Genomic DNA, 24,247 nt, shown 5'->3' with positions numbered 1-24,247 from the left:
CCAACAAAACCAAGCCTTCTTGCTAGCTGGCTTCCAAAGCCGATAAACTTTTTCGACTCATCTGTCGGGCAATATGACACAGCCAATAGGTGCCCAGAGCTTTCACAAGCAGTCATCTCTCTTCAGTTCCTGCTCAGCTAATTTTATGCTCACTTAGTACCGAATGATACATCTAGAAGATTTTGTTGGTAGGTTTTGTAAGAGGTGCCCTTCATTAGAGTAATCTATGTGAGAAGAAAAGTGCTGACTTGCTGTGCCTGAGTTTGTTAATAAAGAAATTAGATAGATGAGCACAAAACACTCAGCTTTGGTACAGATGTAAGCAAAAATGTCTCAGATGCACCTATTATTTGATGCATTACGATCATAAATGATTGCTGGTACTTGTGCTGCCTAAGAACACCTGCTGGCTAATGCTAGGACAGTGTTCTTGAGCAATCATTTTCGGGTAATACGATCACTGTCACGCGATTTCGGGTGTCTTGGCACCGCACTTGCCAGCGTACACGGCTGAGTTATTGCTGACGCATCGGGACTGAGCCAGAAAATCTTGTGACGGTGATCCTATTCCCAAAAACAATTGCGCGAGAATACTGCCCCAGATGTTATTTCATGTTGAAACATTTGTCGTAATTTCTGGCAGATTCACAAAAATAGTTAGCATATTCTAGCAGATTTAAAATGTCCCTTTAGTGGCAACATTTCAAGAAGAAAATGGGCAGTTCTGGGTGTCATCCTGACCTGGTTCTTGTAGTTGCGCTCGGAGAGCTCCATCTCCTGCCGCAGCGACGACAGCTGAGACCTGCGAGGGTTGAGTCGGTGTTCCCCGCATTCATTCGCCCATTTAGACCAACACATTTACTCGGATGGCATTACCAGCAATACAAAACCAACATCAGAGAATCGAGCACAGTGGGAAGACACATGCACCGGTGAAGCACTTAACAACATGCAGTCAATATAGTAGGATGTATGTATGTTTGGCTCCCATCGGCGGCAAGGCTTTTCATTTACTTTCATTTCCCGTTACTTTTTCACTTCTACAATGCAATTTTAAAGATCAGTAATTTCCTTGATGCTTTCCTTATCTTATTTGTTGGAATCATACAATTGTTAATAACAAAAATCGAGTCCTTCAGTTCCCCTTCTCTTTGTCCATAATTAGCACAGGTAATCAATCTGACTTGGTGTGAAGAACATCTAAAATGTTCTTCTGCAAAACTCATTTCTCTCTCTCTCAAAAAAAAAAAAAAGAGAAGGACGTGAGCGAACCAAAAATAACTTCGTAGTATGCATATCAATTCCAACTTGTTTACGTTAGCAGATAAGTGTAACACAGTGGCTCACTAGAACAAGAGTTCCTCATTGGATATGGAAGTTGTATATAGGGGCAGGTTATACTTGCGAAAATGTGGTAACCAGAAGGAACATTGGTAGTGTTATATAGTGTTGGTAGAGAATATTGGTAGTGTGGTATGGTTCAGCACATCTCACAACACTACCAATGTTCCTTCTGTTTACCACATTTTCGCAAGTATAACCTGCCCCTATATACAACTTCCATATCCAATGACAATCCTTGGAAAAAAAAAAAAAAAAAATCTGTGCTTATACCCCGTACAAATAACCACAAATACAATAATATTAGGTGCACAATTATGTGCACCCAAAGCAGACAATATTGTTTTCTGTACTACTTTCACAGCTGCTCTTCGCCGAACTGCGGTGCAGCCTCACAACAATGTGGAGAGCATTGGGAGGGGCAATGCACAAATTATGCCTTCAGGTGTGGCTTCACTGCAACCTCGAGCACACTGCCAAGAAACTGCCTGTAGGCAAAAGTTGTGCATTACCAAAATTCAAACACTTTAGGCTCCCTGGATTTCTAGCGAGTCTTATACATGCAAAAATATGGTATGCATTCCAGCTTACGTTTACACTGCTGTTATGTCTATGTCACACTAAAGCATTCTGCCAGCTTCACAGACGATGAAGCCTGCACAGCCGCTACCCCCTCTACTCTTACAATTGTAGATGTTTCCCAGTACCAGAGACACGGACAAACAAGAATAGACACTCACAGCAATGAACACGTACCTAAATATGTGCTGCTAAACACGTACCTCAAATCAATCTTTCTTTCCTTAAGTGGCATAATCTATATTTAAAAAAGAACAGTGCTCTGCATAGAGTCCTGAACAGAGCCATTAATATTTTGGCACGATGTGACAGACTACTTCTAGTCTATTCCATTGTGAAAGAAAATATGCTGGTATGTAGATGATTATTTTAGTTTAAGTTAATTCCTTCAGCAGGCAGCAGTGGACTATACAGTGGACTTCCGTTAATTCGATTTTTCACTTAATTTGATCTCAACCGAAGGTCCCAGCTGGCGCCCATACATTTCTATGGGCCCAAATGTCTGTTATTTCGATCGAAAAATTGGCATTAGACAAATTATTCAAACTTAACCAGTCTGCACACATGCACCTGACCCCTATGGTGACCGCAATAATGACCCCTTTAGTGGCAGCATCTGTCTTTGTGGAGCTTAGGGTGACAGTGAATGCGTTGAACGCACAAAATCTCCTGTTGAAAACGCTTATTTTCAGTGTGCTGTAGCAGAATTTTCAAACAATAACAGTAGCTCACAATGTCCGATTAAGGTATTTACTGAATTCTAACGGGCACCTTTTGTTTTACAACGAAAATGGGCCGAAAATTGCCAGCGTGGTGCAATTAGATACGAAATCAAAACCCACCTTCGCCGCGCTCGTACGCTTTACCGCACAACATGACTGTATTGAGGCAAAGCTGACTTTAAAATCCCTGCGGCGAAGCCGACTTTGGAAAACCGACTGCCATTCTGCATGAGAAAAATCGGGTACACTTTAGATTTCTACTCTGGCTAGGAGCTTTAAGTGATTTCTACGTTAGCTTTCTACTTCAAACACATAGACAGAAAGCACTCGTTTGATTTGGAGGCATTTTAAACTCGAGCAAATACTGCCAAATGAATCAGCGGTATGTATAGGCATTTTTTTCTGCATCTTGTTTCATTCGACCTGCCGGATAATTAGATCAATTTTGTCGGTCCTGTCAGGGTCGAATTAACGAAGTCGACTGTATAGAGGTGAAGGTCCCAAAGTCGGAGACTTGGCATATTCTTAGACTGTGATAAATGCACCCTTTCTGATACTGTTGCGCAGGTTGTATCATCTTTTACCGAATGTTTGTGCCCTCCTGTAACCGTGGAAATGCCACGTGACGACCGTATGATATTTTGGGATCAGCACTGTGAATGTCCATTCTTGTTTGTGCATGCCTGTTGTGCTGGGAAACGTTTGTATAATGCAGTCCCAACTATCCTGATGTTACCCTCCTCCCTGACTCACTGACCTGTAAGACTGGCATTGCTTCTCTAGCTGTGTAAGCTGCTGAGTGGCAGTACTGGCTTCTGTCTCTCGTTGTCGTCGCTCCACCTCCTGCGTCCCCACTTCCCTGCAAGGCAAGGTAATCAGGCTGGTACAGAAATCAGCCACATAGCAGAGAGAAGCCGACTGCACCAAGCATCTAAAGCGCATCTACAGAGGGGAAATATCATATATGAATTAGCAGCTTACATTAAATTGTTTCAATGCTTAGAATGCTTGGTTTCGCAAAAATCCTACTCACAAATAAGCGGTGTATTTCACAGCGGTGTATAATACATCAATTCTGTTCGCTTCAGATGTACTATACAGTTTACAGAATCATGATATTGTTTTTATTGCCGTGTTACACAGTTAAAAAGTAATTCAATTCTGGGGTGTTACGTGCCAAAGGCACGATATGATTCTGAGGGACACCATAGTGGGAGACTCCAGAATAATTCTGATCACCTGGGGTTTTTTAATGTGCACCTAATGAGCGCTTTTGGATTACACCCCATCAAAAGCGGCCACTGCGGCTGGGATTGAACCCCCAACCCCAAGCTCAGTAGCGCAACACCAGTGGCTACCCCAGTGGTTGAGTTGTTGTAAACTTGATTTCTTTTTACTTTGGAATTGTTTAGAATTTTCCAAAATAATTAATGGCTAAATTGAAAATCCACTTTCTACAATTACTAGATTTCAACTTGCAACAAGCCTCATCAATATTGGTTAATTATTTTTTAATTATGGGGTTTTACGTGCCAAAATCACGATCTGATTATGAGGCACACCGTAGTGGGGGACTCCGGAAATATGGACCGTCTGGGGTTCTTTAACGTGCACCTAAATCTAAGTACACGGGTGCTTTTGCATTTTGCCCCCATCGAAATGCGGCCGCCGTGGCCGGGATTTGATCCCGCAACCTCGTGCTCAGCAGTCCAACACCATAGCCACTGAGCAACCACGGCGGGTTCATCAATATTGGTGCAGTGGTTGCCAAGAAAAATGATTTTTATGCTGTCATGTATGAAGACAGGCACCCAAGCTAAAGTTTCCTCTGAGTGATAATGCAGTGGCTCACTTCTGCAGCTGCAGCTCGCGGTCCTTGAAGTAGTTGGAGAGCACGTCCAGCTTGGTCTGGGCATCTGCGCTGTGTCGCTCGGCCTCTGCCTTCGCTGCAGCGCTCTTCTCCAGCTCTTTCTCCAGGGACTCCACACGCACTGCGCAAAGACAGGTGCAGAAGCAAATTTGGCTTTTACTGGTGCAGACGACTAGAATGTGCCAACAGGAAGTTTATCAATGTCCGAGTACAGAAAGCTCGGTTACGAGGGATATACATGTAAAGCGCAAGGATTATATGCCATGGCTTATTAGCAGGCTACTTGATTCTAGATCACGGTAATCATTTAAAGACAAAAAACAAGACGAGAAGGTGACAGACGCATAGCACCCATGTGTGTCACCTTCTCATCTTGTCCTTCGTCTAATCGCACTGCGAAATATTCACTTACATGCCAGTTATGAGAGCAAGTTTAGTGACAGTTTGAAGGAGAGCAGTTCACCACAGTGACTGCTTTGGTGGCAAGCTGCTAGACGGAAAGAAAAGGGTCAGTATGAGTCAATGGCACTGCCAATGAGTAAATTAGACAGCACATCATATATTTGTTATTTAGGCAATATATTTGCAAAATAGCAACATGATCAATTAAGTGACAAGAACGAGGGGATCCAAGGGGCTGGAATTTCTTGTTGGTCACAACCATGCAGAGTGTAACAGACAACGCAGCCAGGGGAAACTAACTGTTATGTTTAACTGAAATGAAAGAATAAGTAAGGTAAAGGGAACTGCGTGTGGTAAACAGGGCTGGGCACTATCGAAGTTATGTGTATCTTGGGTACCATCTTAAGATACTCTTTGGGTATCTTGTATCTGTATCATGATACATTCAAAATGTTTCGCAAACTTTTGAAGGTTATCGTACCTTGTTGCGTATGCAACTGTTCCTGCAGTTCATCGAGCTGTACCTGCAGCTGCCGCCGCTGCTCCTCGACCTGGTCACGCTCATGGCGTGCCTGCACACGAAGACACGCCCAAGTCAGACACGTAGGTCAATGACATACAAAAAAAAAAATCACAGCATATCCACGAAGTGAATGATGATGAGTGGGCGAAGCACCGGGGGATCATTCTGGTAATCCACAGCTACGGACGAGAGATAAAGAGAGCGCGCGTCGGGAACGAACGCCCCTGTGCAATGCAGCACCCCTAGCTACGGACGAGAAAGAGAGCGCGCGTCGGGAACGAACGCCCTTGTGCACCGCAGCGCCCCTAGCTACGGACGAGAGAGAAAAACGCCGGAAGCGTTCTCCGGAAGCCGGAAGCTGGCTTCCGGAACCGGAACCGGAAGTGGAAGCGGAAGTTGGCTTCCGGTTATACTATACATATATATGTATATATGCGTATACATACATACATAGCGGTCTCCATGCCAACCAGAGCTACGGACTTACTCCATCTAGTGAACACTTCATTAAACTACAGGTGGCTACCACTTACGCCATCTAGTGAACACTTCATAAAACTACAGGTGGCTACATACGGAGGAAGGACAGACCCACGCTCTAAGGAGCTTCGCCCCTAAAAGGAAATAGCTGACACAGCATCCGCATAAAACTCAATGCATCTTCGTGACCTTTCACCTTCCTAGTGTTACCACCCCACAAATGAAAGTCTCTCTCTGAAAGTCCTTCCTGCAAAATTTCCTTCTTCCAGGTTGGCAACAGCATAAAAAGCACAACCCTCTGGCCACATTCCCAGCCACTGCCCTTTCCAGGAAAGTGCAGCCATCAGCAATATGGGAGGGAACACAAAATTTGCTTTTACAAGGATAACTTGCGATGTCTGGATCCGAATCTGACATATTCAATGGTATAAAGTAGCTTTCCCACTGGACATAGTCACACTGAGCACTTTTATGCAAGGCACACGTGTTTGGCCACTAAGAGGTCTTGAAAGTAATTCATTTGTTCCCTTTGATATTGCTCGAGGGGGCACATCAAGTAGAGCTCCAAGTCGGGCTAGTTGGTTGACATGCATGGTATAATTTTAACTGCGCTAACACACACTGACAAGGACGAGGCAGACAAGACGTGCGCAGACTCGCAACTGAATGTTTAATGGGTGAAAATGACATATATATGTCATGGGGGTCTTGTTTTTACTTGGCGACAATGGGGCACATCAAGTTTCCATGTTGCTGGGACAAGGTCCACCGATTCCTAGCTCACGTTTTCCAGTATATTGCATTTATTTTTCTTTAAGAAAATAAAGTAAGAGTTCCAGAATGTCTATATGCTGGCAAATTAGAATGCTTTGACTCCAAAACACAGAAATAAATGGGAAAGTCATAAATGCGCATGAATATAATTAAACATGCTGTCACACACGCAGCATGAACTCATAGATGAAACTGCCGAAAAATCGTTCCACATGCTGTTATTTACACTCGTCCACACCAACCACGAAAATGATTACCGAAGAACTAGAAACACGAAGAGGCAAAAAGTGTCATCGACCTCACAGTAGCACGAAGCTACACATATGCGTTTTTCAGAAATAAGTGCCACTGTCCGGTGGATGACAATTTATCTTTTTCGTAACACTTCCTTCCCCAAGCAGGCTTCTGAAGAACTAATTGGCCACATTCAGCATCCTTGCTAGCATCCACTATGCTCCTGGTCAGCTCAGATGGTAGAGTGACCGCTCAGGAAAGATGTGGTTCCTGGGTTCAACCCCTAAACCAAAATGAATTATTCAACTGCAAAGCTCTCTTTCCGAGAAACCCGTATGGGTTCCTTCTGCAGCTTTGTATACTGTCAGTAGATGACAACATTTTTTTTACTTTTCATGAAGCTTCCTCCACCTGGTGTATTTTCACAGAACTCATTTGGACACAAGCAAACGTGGCGCACCTGTGCAGCGTCCAGCAGCTCCTGCAGCCGAGCCTTCATCGCTCCTTCCTCGTCAGTGTCAGTCTCGGCCTCGTCCTCGCCTTGTGAGGCAGTCCGGTGCTTCTGGAGTACCTCCAGTTGTGCCAGGGATGATTCCAGCATCTAAATACGCAAAAACATTTCTGTCTGAGTCGTCTGTGAAAGACTGGCTTCTAAAAAAAAAGCCGTCAAGTTAAGCTTCATTTTGGGCTGAGTGTAGTCTTAAACCTTTAGCAGTAACTGCATTATCAAGTTATCCTAAATTTTAGGCTAAGTACCGCCAAGGCATCAACATTTTGTGAAAGGAGTGCTGACATCACATTATAGGCTTCTTATTTTCTTGCTTTAAATTAAGGTTATCGACTTTGAAACCCTAAAAAATATATTGGCAAGCATCAGAGCAGCCTAAATAATTTATAAGCCTTTCCTACAACCAGGTTCAGCTTTGTTTTCCAGGAGGTATACATGTCATGACATCATGACACCAAAGGTGGTCAAGTAGGAGCAGAACATTGTGACAATTTGGCACTCGCTTTTGGATCGCTCGTGCGCTGCAAATCTGACACAGAAGGCGGTCTCGCATGACCGCCTTCAGTGTCGTGACGTCACGACACAACACCTCATGAGAAACAAAACTGAATGTGTCTTGTAAAAAAAAGCTATTACAGTAAATTATTTAGCGCACTGCCAGGCTTGCCATTATATTCTATAAGGTTTGTCATGTCATAACAGTACTTTAACCATTCTGCAGTAACTGCATCGCACATATGGCAGAATGGCTATGCAACAGGCATTCATTGCTGTACAAGAAATTGATCAACTGATCGGGTTTAACGTCCCAAAGAAACATTTAACTATGATAAAGAAGCAGGGGGCTCCAGATAATCTCTGACCACTTCAGGTTCTTTAATGTCCACCTAAGTCTAAGTACTAGTATCTTCATCACAATGCTGCTGTGTCCATCTAGAATTTAACCCGTAAACTCACACTCAGCAACAGAAGACACAAACAAATTCCAAGGTAGCTTGTACAACAGTAGGTGTGGCATTCCTTGAACATCATAGCAAGTGCCTACGTAGAAAGTAGCGTTTGCCCGGCCACCTTCTGCATCTACGTCCTTGTCTTATTGCGATGGTTTTGTGTCTCTATCAACATGGTGTATTAACACACCCAATAACGCACTCTACTCAGCAAGTAATAAGCTGGTCTATTATAGCCCATCGTCACTGAAATTAAATTTATGCGAAAGATCAGTTCGACCGAAGCTTGAATGTACACCTTTTATCTGAGATCCCAGTCAATCACTGCCTATCACTGTCCTAGAATCCATCCAAAATCGTGCTGCTAGTTTTATTTTATCAAACTATTCTTGCAATGCCAGTGGCTCATCGAGAAAAATGCACTTGCTTTGCACAATCTTTTCTAGCACCATAAATAAATGCTCTTGTTTACGGTTGCTCCATAAATTTTAAAATTTCAACCTTGAACTAAAAGGGGACCTTTGTTTCTCACCCTAAAAGTGCCTCATCTTGCTTTGATTAGAAATTAGTCTTTTCTATTGCAATAACGATGACTCTCTGATACAAAGAACCAGTGCCAAATGGAAGTGCCTTCTCGCTTCCATCTCCGCTATCCCCAACAAGAGTAATTTCAGATTTGCTGTTCATCACGCATTTTGTTAAACATGCTTCCTTTTCTCCTTCATTCATGAACTGCACAAGTTTACGCATTTCCACTCCTTCCTGTAATGCCCACATGCCCTGGAAGTACTTTCGCTATAACATAGTTAAAGGAGAAGGCATAATTACTTCATTATAACTGCTTTTTACCTCATGGGCAACATCAATTGATATAGGGGTGGAGGGGGGTTTGTTACCACCGAGTAAGCCAAAGCTGATGCAAAAGCATGTTGAACAGTGGCGAAGGACAGCGTAAAAAATTGAAATATCACACCTGTTATTTCATTCTTTCTGCATAAATACAAGCCTGGCAAATCGCATAGGCACTGCACTGTATGTGTAGCACAGCTGCAGACCTAACAAGCATTTGCAGCAAAAAAGGTTCACAATGGTTTTATGCTGCGAAATGATCACCAAGATTGTTATTGCCATTTATAGGTCCTTTCTCGCTTCATTACACACAATTTTTAAAAGCATAGGGGTCTATGCGAAATTTTAAAGGAACTTATATTAATTTATTATAAAGCTATTAGTTTGTTATAACCAATTACATTATAAAGAAATCTGACTGAAAATAGTTAAATAAATAAATGAGCAGTGCCTAACGAGTGATGATGATAAAATAAAAGCGCACACAGAAGGACATGATCAGCACAAGACATGTGTCACCTGGATGCGTGCATCTTTCTGCTGCAGCTGCTCGGCCATTTCAGCTGCCTCCTGGTTGCTGGTGCTCACCTCCTCGCACAGGGCCTCTTGTCTATTTGTAAAGAGGTGACGGTTATGTGATTAATAGTCTTGCTTTAATATACGATTATCAGCTATTGGGGTTTTATCTTACGTTATTTTACTATTCGTGATCTTGTAACCGTACATTTTCGTTCAAGTATTTCATTTACAAGCTTTGTTCGCTAGTTCTGGCCGATAAAATTTTAAATAAAACTTAGTTTGTTCTAGACTTGTCCTAAAAAGTGTTAATTTATTATAAATAATATAATTAAATAATTGTCATAATTATGTTCGCTAATTGTGCTGTTTATCTTTGATTGTCAATTATATTTTATCTAGTTACACACTTGTTTTAATACGCTTTTAGTTCTAATTATTCCTCTCTTGTGTTTTGTTTTCTTGATGCCTCTCAATGCCCTGAATTGTAAGGTATTTTCAAATAAATAAATTAAATAACCAAATAAATAATGATGTTTGCCAGTAAGAAACAAGATGGTCAGCTCCGCTGCACTGAAACAAATGCTTAAAACGGGAAGAGGCAAGATTTTTTTTTAGGACGTTGCAGTGGAGATAATGTCCTTTCTCCAGCAATGCATTACTTGCAGCATCAGAAGTCAGTAAATGTGCGGTATCAGTACATAAAATAAGTGACCCCCAATAAGTGATTTCGAAGTGAGGAAAGGTACTGCAGTTACAGAACATAGTATGTGTTCCTTAATTTACACACGCACATGCGCCGTCTCTGGTCACAATACAAGTACCGAGACGCCTAAGAAGTTTACTAGCAGGCCTTCAGAGTTTTAGATAGACCCCCGCTCTTTCATTGGCTTTAAACGTCCCCTCAACTTTCGTAGTTTTTTTTTTATTTTACCGCCTTCCTTTTCACTAGATTTCCCAACACACAGACGGTTTTTCTCCTCTTCTCGGTGCATGGTGCGTGCGCGCTCGTATAAGAATAAGGAATGTGTACTAGGCCCCGTTGATGGTCTCAGATACGAGACATGCATGGCGGGAAAAACGAGGGCTCGAATCGCAACAGAAATGCCAGAAATCTCTCTGAATGGCTGCCAGTATGCTCATTAGGCGTCTAGATGCTCGTACAATGACCAGAGACGGCGCTTGCGCGCCTGTGTAATTAAGGAACATGTAGAATGTCCCATGACAGTGGCCCCTTTCTATTATTGGTATGCTTCACCGGAATAAATTGCGTATATTTCACTGCACAACACGGCTGAATTGTGGCGAAGCCGACCGGTCAAGTTCGAATTATTCAGTGAAGGCCAATTTTGATATCAAAATAATGGAGGTTTTGGTCCCACGGAAATGTATGGGCACTGGACGGGACCTACAGTCGGGATCGCATTAACTGAAAAATTGAATTAACCGGAGTCAAATTAACGGAAGCTCATTTATAACCAATTTAGCTACAGCAAACTTGCATTGCAGTTGGCCTTTAACTAGAGTAAACCATCCATCCAGGAACCACGCAAGGAGGTAATAGCGACTGACTTGTGCTTGAGCGCTTCCAGCTCACTCCAGAGCCGGTCGCTGGTGTCCGTGGCATCCGAGAGGCTCTGCTGCAGCGACCGCTCCTGAGCCTGGCTCTCGGTAGCCTGCTCTCGCCAAAGGTCCCGCTCCGCACATGCCTCACTTAGCTGCCGCTCCAAGGAGGCCAACGCAGCGCTCCGCTCACTGGCTTCAGCCTCCTTCTCCAATAGCTGCATGCACGTGGTGAGGAGGGTCACAAGCTGACACGCCGCCAGACAACTTTCAACTGTCAGAAACTTGCAACACACTTCGACACAAATATGTCAGCCCTACTTCCACTTTAACCAAGTATTATCTTGATCATTTCCCGCTACACTTTCCTTTACACTTTGTACATTTCCTTTATTTCAGTTCTTTTCCTTTTGCCGATTTTATGGGGTTGTTTGCATTGTACAAATTCAGTCAAACCTTGATGTAACAAACCTGGATACAACAAATTTAGGGATATAACAAATTGTATCAGAAATGTTTATTGCCAATATCGGCGAGTAACAAAAAATTCTGGCTCTCCCATAATCGAGAGTAGATGCAAGCATGAAATGGCTAGTGACAAAGCAGATTGGTTGGAGATGATACTAGCCACAATCTCAAAATGGGTATAGTGCACGTTCGCAAGGGCACACCATACCACACCGCACTACACCATACAACCAACCGCGGCGCGCCGGATGCTGCCAGCCTTGTCACGCAGTGTGGCGCCATCTGTTGAAGACGGTGGCAAAAAACCCACGGTGTGGAACTCGCGGACCGCTGGCGTTGAAAGTAGCACAGACAACTCTGTCTCAGCGCCAAATGATGACAATCAAGTGTATGGTGCCCTGTATTTGAGTTTTGAACGTCGCTACTAGAAATGACCATTAAAACTTTAGCATACTAGAAGCTAAAGCTTGAGTGACATAGTGAACAAACGATAGGAAAAACTCGGAAGCAATATTTTCTGTAACTTGTTTGGGCAGCAACTAGTGTGTGTAATGCGGTCCTGTACAAAGGGCTGGGGGCCAGAGACTGCATTTTCTTAACCTTTGACTGGTTGCCCGGATGTTCTCGTTTGAGTGCCTGGATAACAGCTCTAGCTTATGGGTCAAGGTCACTTGAAGGTTGCCGACAACGGGAGCTAAAAGCATTTCACGCTTAATATATGCTTATAGCGATATTGAATATAAAGAAGATATTTTCGTGTCAGATGCGACTGTATTATACAGTAGACTTCTAAGCACGTTATATTTCTACTTTGTTTAGAAGCTTTATTGTTATTTTTACATTAATTTCCTATTTTGGAGAAAGTGGGCGCATGTTTGATTCGGGGGCATGTCAGAATCGGGAAAATAACACCATATGAATCAGTGGTGTTTCCTGGTGTTCTTAATGCACCTTATTTAATTTGACCGGCGGGATAATTAAACCAATTTTGTAGGTCCCATCAAGGTCAAATCAATGGAAGTCGACTGCAATGAGGTATGACTGTGATTGCTTACTAAGCATAACATATAGTAACTACATTTATTATTAGTAACAGCTTTTCCAGTACTGCTTCTCAGTGTTTGTACTTGTCTGGTTACTAGCCACTTAGGCTATGTGTCCAAATATCCCTGCATAAATTTTTTCAAGTTTTCTTTGATTGATTCATTGAACAGCTCCCTTCGATTCTTGGAGCAGGCAAGCAAAGCTGCAACACAATCATCAACATTAGCCTAATTTCCTCTTCTACAGGAAAGGGTCTGCAGTGAAGTTAAACAGGCTCATATAATAAGCACATACCTCAGCCCTGCATGCATAAGCTGAGCTGAACGTATACCAGAATACTTTCTAATACAATATACTTCCGGTAATTCGATTTTTCGGTTAATTCGATCCTGGCTGAAGGTCCAGGCCGGTGCCGATACATTTCTATAGGCCAAACTTGCGTTATTGTGATTTCAAAACTAGCCTTCGCTGAATAATTAGAACTTGACTGGTAAGCTTCACTGCAGTACAGCCGTGTTATGCAGTGAAACATACGCACGCTATTGCAGTGAAGCATACCAAGACTGGAAAGAGGCCACTTTCACGTGACCTACATGTTCCTTAATTATACAGGCATGCACATGCCATCTTCGGTCACAGTACCAGCACGTAGATGCCTAATAAGCATACCTGCAGCCATTCAGAGCTGTTTCTGACGTTGCTGTGGCAATTTGAGCTCTCGTTTCACCTGCCATGCGTGTCTCGTATATGAGACCGTTAACAGGACCTAGTACGCATTCCTTAATTCCTTATGAATGCGCCGTACACTGAGAAACGGAGAAAAGCAGTCTGTGTTTTTGGGAAAGCTGGTGAAAAATAAGGCGGTAAAATGAAAAGTACTCCTGAAGTTTAGGGGACGTTTAAAGCCAACAAAAGAGCAGAGGTCTATCTAAAACTCTGAAGGTTTGCCATTAAATTTATTAGGTGTCTCGATGCTCGTACTGTGACCGGAGATGGTGCATGTGTGTGTCTAAATTAAGGAACGCTAGCTCCGCTCCGTCTCTTAACAGCGGCACCACTACCCACTTGGTATGCTTCACCACATGACATGTCTGTACTGCGGCAAAGCTAATCTTTGAAAGCAAATACTGCTAAGCGAATTAACAGCATGTGCCGACAGTTTTTTCTGCCAATTGTTTAATTCGACCCGTCGGTTGATTCGTCCAGTTTCGTTGATCCCGTCCGGATCGAATTAATGGAATTCTACTGCATCATCTATTTCAGTACCTACCTCCAGTGCATTTCCACTCTCTAGGCACCATTATTTAACTGACTGCCGGTCATCTCCCCCACACATTACATGATTTGTTGAACTCAATTCTACCTTTTAATCTCAACTAAAATACCATGAACTCGAATTAATTCTCTAATTCGTGCTGCGCTGTCACTGTTTATATTTCAACATTAAGTCTGTAACTGTCTTTTCCACTGCTGGTTGCAGTGCAACAGAACATGGGAATACTGCACTCAGCATTGGTCTGCAGAACACCTGTGATCGAAAATTCTCTTCAATGAACAATGCATACACTGTACATCTGTACTCTGTACTATACTGTATCTGTACTATCAGCAAACATTACTCTGAGTGATTGTCTCTGTTTTTTATCTTTCCATTTTCTTATGGTCTCCCTTTTTCCTTCCCCAAGTGTAGGGTAGCGAACCAGGTGCGGCCTTGGTGAACCTCTCTGCATTTCATAATTGTTTTTCTCTCTATCTACCTCCTGTCATCACTATGATGTGCACTTCCTCGAGTACTGCACGGAAGGAAAAAGGTATTTGTCCCTCCACAAGCTCTCTTGAAGAAGGATAGCAGTAAATATATAAAAGAGTATACCTGACGGAGATGTGCTCCCTGGCCCTGACTAACCTAGAGTGACCCGGATTACCTGACCTTGCAATCATTTACGGAACGGACAACCCTCCTTGAAGTGTTTAGTTCTTTTCGTTCTCGGCAATAAATAATGTTTCAGTGTATGCCGTCATTTTGCCTTATTCGCCTGAACTCGCAATAGTTGTGATCTATTTGCACTATGGGTTGGGAGCGCATTTACCAGGCAACTGAGTTTGGCTAGAACCAGAGCCACCAGCAGAGCACACCTCATATGCCACAGAAAGTTGCCCGCAAGTATCCCATGCCCGTCAAAGGCAAGATATTCCACTACTACGTAGAGCCCCTAACCTTTACTCCTTTTAAGAAAAAGGTGGCCAGCATGCAGGTGAACTCACCGTCTTCTGAGCCACGGCCAGGGCAACTTGGTTGGCCTCCAGCTTCTGCGTCTGCTCAGCCAGGCGAGTGCGAAGCTGCCGCAACTCTTCCTCCTGGTTCTGCAAGTGCCACAAGGGAAGCGGAGGTCACATGACTACTCAACCAGAGATGCACTCTGGACACCTTCTCTACAGCATAATGCAGCCCGCACACACATATCTGCACTGCATGGGCCTACAATGAGTTGAAAGTATCACTCCCATAGCTGGCAGGCAGTGAATCTTTGGCGCAAGACTCAACACAACCAGGGTAAGTCCATAAATATAAGAATGGCTGTGTGTTGGCTCCACAGTTTGTACACGGTAGTAAAACAGGTCAGGAGGTGACATGCCATCACTATATGTATATTAAGCCATGTTCAACTCCATAACACAGCAGTAAAATTCTGTGTGTGCACCAGCTTTTGCATGACTTCCGAGATTGCCAAGTCCTGCTGTTGCAACAGCATGTCACACTATAATTTCGAAGGCTACGAGTTCGATTTACTGCAGTGTTGCTGCTTGTCATAACAAAAGTTTGTTATAACAAAATGAATTTAGAGTGGCTAGCAATGATCAAACTAAGAAACATCTATGTGCATCAGTTTACCAGTGCTCCGATCTGCGCCACTCTACTCAAGCTGTGGTATGCAAATCACGCAGGGTCGGCTGCCTCACCTGGACTTCCTCGCGGAGCGTGTCGAGCTCACGCTCATGTTGGGACAGGGTACGACCTCCACGATCAGCTTGTGCCTTGGCCTGTGCCAGTTGCTCCGACAGTACCTGCCGCTCGGTCTCCAGAGTGAAAAGCCGCTGCTCCAGTATGGACATGTTGCCTGCATGGAACAGAGTTCATCAGTTCGTTTATGTAGCCTTGTAGCCTTGCGTTTGTAGCCTTGCGTTTCCCCCAAAATTTCTACAGTGAACTCTGGTGGCGACAGTGTCTACGAAAGCTGCAAGTGTATGGCGGTTCAGCCAGCACATAAATGGTAGATAATACACATGGATTTGCTCAAACATCGGTCCTTCTGGCTTCAAACGACTTTGCAATTGTGCCATTTGACAATTTTAACAAGACATTGCACTATGAATGCAAAAATTCTCGATGATTACGCACGTGCATCAATACTTATTGCCTTTCCACGTTTAGAAAATATAATTGCTTTTCAATCTAGAAAGATAAAGCATAATAACTAATGCCACAAGAATTCCTCCAGCCACATGCATGAAGTCTAGACAAACCCATGTAGTGCCACCCATTGTTTCCATGGTAGCTGAATGAGTAGAGTCCCTCAAGTAATTTTTCTAGAAAACTCTATGGTTGAAGCTGTTGTGAGTTCTGTTGGCCTGTTGTGACTTGTTCATAATGTGTGAAAAAAAAATATTCTAATCAGCACATCATCATGGAAGAAATCTGCAGAAAGCCCAAGCATGAACATATGCTTTTTTTTTTCTACATATAAAACCTATAATACTGGCTACAAGACACTGAACTGGAGGAATTTATAACCCCTACTACGGACGTAAGGTCATAAGACATTGCAAGTCCCGCACACACAAGAACCTTTGAAACAGCCCTGTGTTGCGCTCTTAGTAATGCTTCCAGAAATACAGCCAGTACTAGAACTGTCATCCTCGTTCTCTCCAGCAGAGTACCAGAGCCACTTGGCTATGGCAAATGAACACTTGTGTACTAAGCCCCTCAATGCCTCATCATCTTGATGCTAGTAAGTGTCCACTTAAAAGTTTGCTTGCAATGCTGGAAAAAAAAAAAAAAAAGAAAGAAAGGCTTCAATCCTGGCGCATGTGCTTCAATTCACACAAGCAAACAAAATCTTGGCTGGCTCTCTGAGAGGTGTTCAGTTAAGCTTCTTCAACGTCAACTGAATCCTATGCCCGCAAGTCCATTACTCCTTATTGTCTGCCGCCTTCTGCCCTTCTATTGTCTGCCCTTCTCGTGGCACACATTCTGCTACTTTAATAGACCACTGGTCATTTGTTCTATGCATTACCACATCCTATTCACCTCTACTTAATCCCTGTTAATCTCCATGATAATGTCCATTCACCTGTATTTCATTCCAATGAACATGCTGTCATTCTATCTTAATGTTGTGCTTATCATGACGCCATTTACCCATGCCTCCTTTGTTATAGACACCTCTAATCCCCATAATAAGGATACTCTCACAGACTATGCTTATGCACTCAGCACTTGGTCAAGCACACTAGTTGCCGAGGAAAGCTGCGAGAGAGAGCTATTAATCTTTCCTAGCAAACAAATGCGTGCGATGCATTCTAAGCACTGCTTCACAACAGACAACTGCACATGCGAAGCACAGCAAAGCGCTCAGCCACAAAGTGTAAGCCCTTGTTGCCTGACTGAGTACTTCTTCCAGACAACACAAGACAGAGTAACCCATGAAAGTGGTGTGGTTCTATAATGGAGCAAGAGCAGATTTCTTGTAATGCTGCGATTCTGTGGTGCGCACATATTCAGGTATAAGTCAGCGTAGGTCCTCTTCTGATGCGTCTTTCTTCAGTTCACGTCTTTTGTTCTTGTTTGTGCTGCAGACCTCCGCCATATGATAAGGTCGGCATGCTGCCAAAAGTACTTGTAGCACCTCGTCAACAACATGCAGCACTGCCACAGAATTGCATAAAACGTAGGAGCCTCACCTGCAAGCGACGATGCTTTTCGATGATGCTGGAAAAAAATACAGACCAAAAGTTATAAACAGCTCAGCAGCATCAACAGCATTAAAACTTTAACTAAAGAAAAGCACTACCAATAATTTGATTAACTAATGCATCTTGATGCTTCCCACAGCAGCAACCACAGCCCGTGCGACCTAAACCCAGGGTCAATGCATGGGGCTTGTGCACTTGGGAAAGTTATGTTATGCTCACGGTTTGATTGTAATGAATAGAGTATGGAACAGACCAAGTTATTCTTGACTATTTCCAGAGAGTGCACTAGATGACATTTGTGGGGATTGAGGGTTGCGCCGGCGTCATTGCGCGGGCTAACACCTGTTCTGCCGTCCCCCGGTTTTCTCCGTCCCCCGGTTTTCCCCGTCCTCCGCGTAACCGGTTCCCGCGGTGGCGCTGCGCACGCGGCGGTTGCGCTGAGGGCGGGGCGCTGACGTCACGAGGCGGCCGGTTTTCGGCTGCTAGCGGCGGAGCGTGCCTGGGACTTCTCTCCGGGACCAGTGCACGGTACGGTCATGCTTTCCTCTCGTCCGCCGACACCTTTGTGACTAGGACTGGAGCTCGCGCACGGTGCCTTTGCCCGTGCGGGGAGCGCGTACTTTGTGCTGATCCTTTCCCGACGCTAAGCCGACGAGCGGTGCCATTAGTGCTCGCGCGAGGTCGTACCCCGCTGAGCCGCACTTGCCGAAAGCCTGAGCCGAAGGATATTGCCCGTGCTCTCGCGAGTTGACCAATTGGTTATCGCCAGAGCAAGTAGCATAGCCGCCGGGACTTTTCCTAGCGGCGTGTCCCAGCTTGAGCCTGTGCTCTCGCCGCGACGTTCTATAGGCACCTGTTATTGTATTTTCGCCCTGGTGCGGGACCCCTTTGGCTCCCCGCCGCGCGGGCGTTTGTGCAGTGCTGGTGCCGACGGTTTCACTAAACGGTTTTTCGTCAACTCAGGGCTTTACTGTGTTTTTGCGTGTGTCGCTCGGTAGCCCCTTGCGGCCTCTGAGCTCGCGCGCGAGCTGTGCTGGAGGCCACGGCTGACGTGGCCCTGTGGCTCGCTAAGCTCGGTAGCCCCTTGCGGCCTCTGAGCTCGCGCGCGAGCTGTGCTGGAGGCCACGGCTGATGCGGCCCTGTGGCTCGCTAAGCTCGAACCCGCGGTGGTTGCTCTCCTGTGAGACACCAAGAACCCACACATTATAATGAATAGAGTATGAAACAGACCAAGTTAGTCTGGACTATTTCTAAAGCGTGCACTAAATGACATGGATCCCAGAATGATGTGGCATGTTCTAGTGTGGCGGCAGCTTATTCATCGGAGCCTGTGCGCGCCTCGGGGCATGTACCCAAGGAGCAGCTTCGTTTGCTGCCATGATAGAATGAGGAAGCTCTAAGTTGGCCTAGTGTCCTCAGCGGCCACGACCAAATAAAGGTGCTCAATGCCACACATGCCTTCACTCGAGTTTCTTCCCTGGTTTTACGTGAATGAGTGTTTCATAGAACATTAATTTAACACACTATTTAAGACATAAAGATACATTTAAGAAATACATTTGAGGATTAAGTTGTGTTCGAGTAAAGATCGAAAGGCTAAACAGCAATGAAGCATGGGGGTAAATAAATTCGCACAACCACAAACTATGCTCGCTTATCTTTTACCTTGCTGTGACTAGTAGTGAACCAACTTGTGAAGCAGAAGCATGCCAATGTTTGCATGTTCTCAAATGTTGAATCCAGTAGTGTGGCCATAAAGCGTAGAAGATGCTGTCAATGAGGAATAGCACTCTGTCATATGGCTTCTGCCTTTTCTCCACTCCGGACTATGTGCTAGTCTCACATGAAGTACTAGTTACTATGCACCCAGCAGGCTTCTCTTTTCTTCTATCACCAATGAGCATCAAGAGAATCCTTTTTGGGTACAGCTGATGCATGCTTAAACCAAAAAAGCGTGGTGCAAGCAAACTGGATGAAGACTCAGATGTACGCGCACTTCCAGGCTAAAATTGAACACGTTGAGCACTGAAGAGACATCACACGGAAGACAGACAACAGAGTGTCATGTCCTTTGTTATGTCTCTCCTATGGTAGTTAACACATTCAATTCTGATGATCGCTGACTACCCCAACGCCACATTGATTTAGAATATACACGCCTCCTAAACTAGCTTGTCTGCAGAAGTAGCAGACAGTATATACACCCCGAGCACATGTGTAAAGCGACAAGATACTATAAATTACTCAGAAACAATCTTCCAGATAACTATATAAATAAAACGAACAAGTAAGCCAGAGAAGACACAAGTAAAATTATTTGTTATGTTTGAACAAAGTGTGAAAATAGTAAGAAAAAGAAAAATGAAAATGCAAGAAAAATTGAAGGACGCTTAAACTTCACCTTTAAGAGTGGAACGCGATAGCTTTATCGAGCCCCGTTCACATCGCATTTTTCTTTATGAGTAGGCTTCGCTGCAACACACAATATGGGAAAGCCAGCTTACAAGACCAAGCTTACACCGATCCCCTTAAAGTCGGGTTCACTTTTCAACACAAATGCATTGCTGGGAAGACATTTTTAGAGGGGCAATATAAGTCGTCTCATATAAAACTGTGAAGGCCCTAGGACCTTTTTTTATTATTTTGTTAATTGTTTGCTGTTGCCCCGAGGCGCTCACGTGTCCAGAATTTGGAGGACGCTTCAGCATTCAAAGATCCCTGAATGCTTGTCAGGCTTCCAGACTACTGCAGCTTTGTTTTTTTCTCCACCTTCACCTCTGCGCACCGCTACCATTTTAAGCTGCCGAGGAGGCGAGCGCCATCTGGATGGGGTTTTTGCAAGTAACCTACCCAAGCGCGCCACTGTTGTTATGGTAGAAATGCTGGAAAAGGGTTTGTGTTTGAGTTTCCTCGTACATAACAGAATTGTTTTCTCGTACATTCAAATTACAATCCAATGCCATCATGTCTGTAGGTTGTAGTTAAGTTGTACTTTACGATTTTTCTGATGAATTTTACTTTGATAAATTCATTTTTGTTCACTAACGCCTTGCACAACGCGGAGGGCCTGTGTGGTCGGGGTGGTTCGGGATGAATTTCGCTGCCACGGACGCTGATGCTTACGCTGGCCCCGATGCCGACACCCGACACCAGATTTTCTCCAACACGGAGCCCTTAACACTATTGCGTTAAAAGATAACTTGACGAAGGTGGGAAGTTAACTCGCATCTTTCGCATTACATGTGCGGTGCTTTACAAATTAAACTACTGCAGTGGTTATCCGCTTCCCTTTTCCTTACCATTTCTACATTTCATGAAAACCTGAAACATAACTTCTAGCAGTGTGCGAATATTCGAAACTTTGGAATAACGAATTGCATGTCCCATTCGATTCGGTCTTCAAATCGAATAGTCACTATTTGCAAATGCGAATATTTTTAGAATAATTTCCTAATATTTGAACACGTCAACTGCGGCCAAATAAACATAAAATTGGAGCAGAAGTACGATAAATTTTCACCTCCGTGGGCGTAGTATAGGCATAAAACGTGAGAACTTCCGTAGTGGAGCAGGCTACATCACATAGGTAGCCATACTTTACAGGCTGTACAGCGACAACTCGCACTCTCTGAAGAGCCCTGTGGATGCGAAAAAGCTACTTGTTTGCTTCTAATGCTCCATTTGTGCATTTAATAAATAACACTTCATACCGCACTATGTCATGACAGAAACTTCCTAACTTTAAGAGGGAGGTGAATATCATTTTATAGTAATTGTGATAACGACTGTTCAGCATTAAAAAACTATTCAATTCGTATTCAATTCAGTCTCAAAAATCACTATTCACACACTAATATTTCCCCTATGCTTTTTCTCTGGAATAATGTCATATGGTTGTAACTAACAAGTAATAGAGCCCCTTTGATCCTCTTACTCTTCTCGATCATTCCAGAAAACTAAGTTCACTGCTGGGAGGCACAATACATGGTCTTTTTTTTTATGTCTACCCCATTTTGGGATAACAAATGCCTTGGCCAACTCGTGTACCCGGCTGTATCCCTAACAGTTTAAAATATCGGAATAATATGCTATCTGGAAGTATGGGTCTGTTTTTGCTGCCTGTTTGTGTTATTTGGCTATCACTGTCGAGTTAGCATATGCAACATTTTTCTGGTCTAAGCAAAAGCAACACAGCTAAAACAATTCCAGCAAAAACCACCAAGGATGATTTTGCCTGTTAACGATAGCTGTTTGGTCATTCTGCTGCATTTCTCATGTGGGGAGGACGTGGTCTGATGCTTGCCGTTCTTGCCTCTCTCCTCCTCCTATGTGCTGACATCATCACTTTCGCCAACCAATCACGTGCCTCTATCACACCTGCACTTCCACCTCCCCTCATTACTTTCCCTCTCCTCACTCTTGTTGCTGTTTACCATGCGAGTTCGCAGTCTGCCAACCACACAAGAAGCCGGGAAAGTAGCTAAAGAAAGCCATCACTTTACAAAAAGTTACGAGGCTCACCAGCCAAGCAGCACGCAGGGTGATCGCCAGGCTAGTAACCAGCAGGGCACAGCAGGCCAGCAGCAGAGGCGATGAGGATGGCAACACAGGCCTGACCAGGGCTGCCCGCAAAGGCTCGGGGAACTGAAACACCAGACATCAACAAGCACAAATCATAAGAAAGGTTGTGCACAGAGCATGCAAATACAGAGTGTTAAACTGCAGCCAACTTCGAACATGCCTCATATCAGCCAACTTCGAACATGCCTCATATTACACATTCCTAACATTGACGAGTCTTTGCAGCTTTCATTTTGATTTTTTGTGAGAGCACGTAGCCTGAAACATTGTTGAAACCATCCTGTTCCCTGTGGCTGCTGTTAGTTGCAGAATTGCTTATTTCCTGCTGCATTTTGATGTTGCTGCTACGTACATTGTTAATTTTGTACTAGCGCACATCTCATTGTGTTTGTTTCTTCACATTTTTAGCACATTTGAAGTTGCTCAGCTTGTTTTTTACAGTCACATAGGAATTGCCTACCAATATTTCAAGAAATACTTATGCTTTTTCAATGTCTTGTTGCAATATGTTTGGTGCACTTCCCAGTGTGATTGTAACTTGCATAACAAGTGCATAAAATCCCACCTGCTTTGGCCAATGCGAGCAGTACATTATAAATAAATGAATGAATGAATAAAGAGATGGCTTATGGCAATTCAGTGGGCATGGCTGTGCATTCTCTAGTGGTCAAACAAGAGCAGGACCATCCAATGTGCAAGCATGAACAGCAGATTCTGTTGCAGCTCACCCAATGTGAAGAAACAAATCTTACACACACAAGTTTGGTACAAAATACACACACACTGGCAAAATTTTATTGGAGCTTTCTCTCCATCCACCATTCAGGTCTAAAGGCAGTCACCATTTCCACCACATCACCTTTTATTCATCTGCCGTTTTGTCTAGCCATTTCAAGCAGCATAGCATCAGAGCATAAACCTCAGTCAGCAGTGGAAACAGTTGCAATGCTAGGCGGCACCTCAAAGTAGCATCATTCTATGGTTCACTTAAAACATGTTCGAAGAAAGGGACAAGAAACACTTGATGATGTAAACTCCCCAATGGCATCAACCACCACATGATGTCACATTGCAAATAAATAAATAAATAAAAGTAGAAGAGGTGGGATGTGGGTGCAAATTACAGCCAGCACCTGTATGCATGCAATTCAAGCATACTTTGTTGTTGTAACCACCATGACAACAGAATCTACAATAACAGTATGTGAGGGACTCAAGGTACTACTAGTCGCCTACAGCACCTGTGACGTCATACAGCTGGTCTGAAGCTAAATTTTTCAGCCCCAGAATTCCCATTGTTCCCGCTTAATAATATGTAAAGGATTGCCACCTCTGACTACTTGTGCCCCGGCATATTTAAAATTGTGAGGCTTAGCGTCCCAAAAGTGTACAGTGTGTTAACCCTTTCAAGCGCTATGCACACAATTTTTATGCCGAGATGAAAGTAATTATATTTAAAATGTGTTGCATATATCTTGAAGCACTTCCGATTTGATTTGTACTGAAAGTTTTAATAACATGCGCAAAATGTATTAGTAAAACGAGTGGGAAGGTAGACGATTGCTTATTTCTGTTTGGTGTGAGTATGTCGTATGTAGCAGGTTCACTTCTTTCATTGTTTTTCACAGTGTGTTGCACCAGTCATAATTTTCAAGTGGATGGATAGGTGCTTGTCAAGCACGCTAGACATGAAATAGTTCATGTTCTCACATCTGATGTTCCTGTAATGAGCTTTTGCATGGAGTCCACCGTTCTGTAAAATTGCAAAACTCACTAATAAATTGAAAATTCTTAATCTATTCTGCAACTGTATGCTTTTTATGATTTTCAATAAGTATGAAATGCGGTGAAAGTAAGTTTTCAATAGCA

General features: G+C 43.7%; 1 protein-coding gene across 1 annotated transcript in view; it reads right to left on the bottom strand.

Moving 5' to 3' along the window:
• LOC119464345 (transport and Golgi organization protein 1-like) overlaps positions 1–24,247 on the bottom strand; it is a 34,193-nt gene that overhangs the window by 4,653 nt on the left and 5,293 nt on the right. Inside the window, exons 6-16 of the mRNA XM_037725267.2 lie at positions 22,319–22,441; positions 17,786–17,813; positions 15,785–15,942; positions 15,089–15,187; positions 11,321–11,529; positions 9,752–9,842; positions 7,386–7,526; positions 5,396–5,486; positions 4,495–4,633; positions 3,400–3,501; positions 742–802 (exon numbers count right to left, since the gene is read on the bottom strand). Of these exons, the coding sequence (XP_037581195.1) occupies positions 742–802; positions 3,400–3,501; positions 4,495–4,633; positions 5,396–5,486; positions 7,386–7,526; positions 9,752–9,842; positions 11,321–11,529; positions 15,089–15,187; positions 15,785–15,942; positions 17,786–17,813; positions 22,319–22,441 (1,242 nt within the window). The remainder of the gene's footprint in view (positions 1–741; positions 803–3,399; positions 3,502–4,494; positions 4,634–5,395; positions 5,487–7,385; positions 7,527–9,751; positions 9,843–11,320; positions 11,530–15,088; positions 15,188–15,784; positions 15,943–17,785; positions 17,814–22,318; positions 22,442–24,247) is intronic.

This window comes from Dermacentor silvarum, chromosome 9 (genome assembly GCF_013339745.2).
Source record: "Dermacentor silvarum isolate Dsil-2018 chromosome 9, BIME_Dsil_1.4, whole genome shotgun sequence".
Taxonomy (NCBI): Eukaryota; Metazoa; Arthropoda; class Arachnida; order Ixodida; family Ixodidae; genus Dermacentor; species Dermacentor silvarum.
Note: the sequence above shows the minus strand (reverse complement) of the source record. Positions and strands in the feature narration are given on the sequence as shown.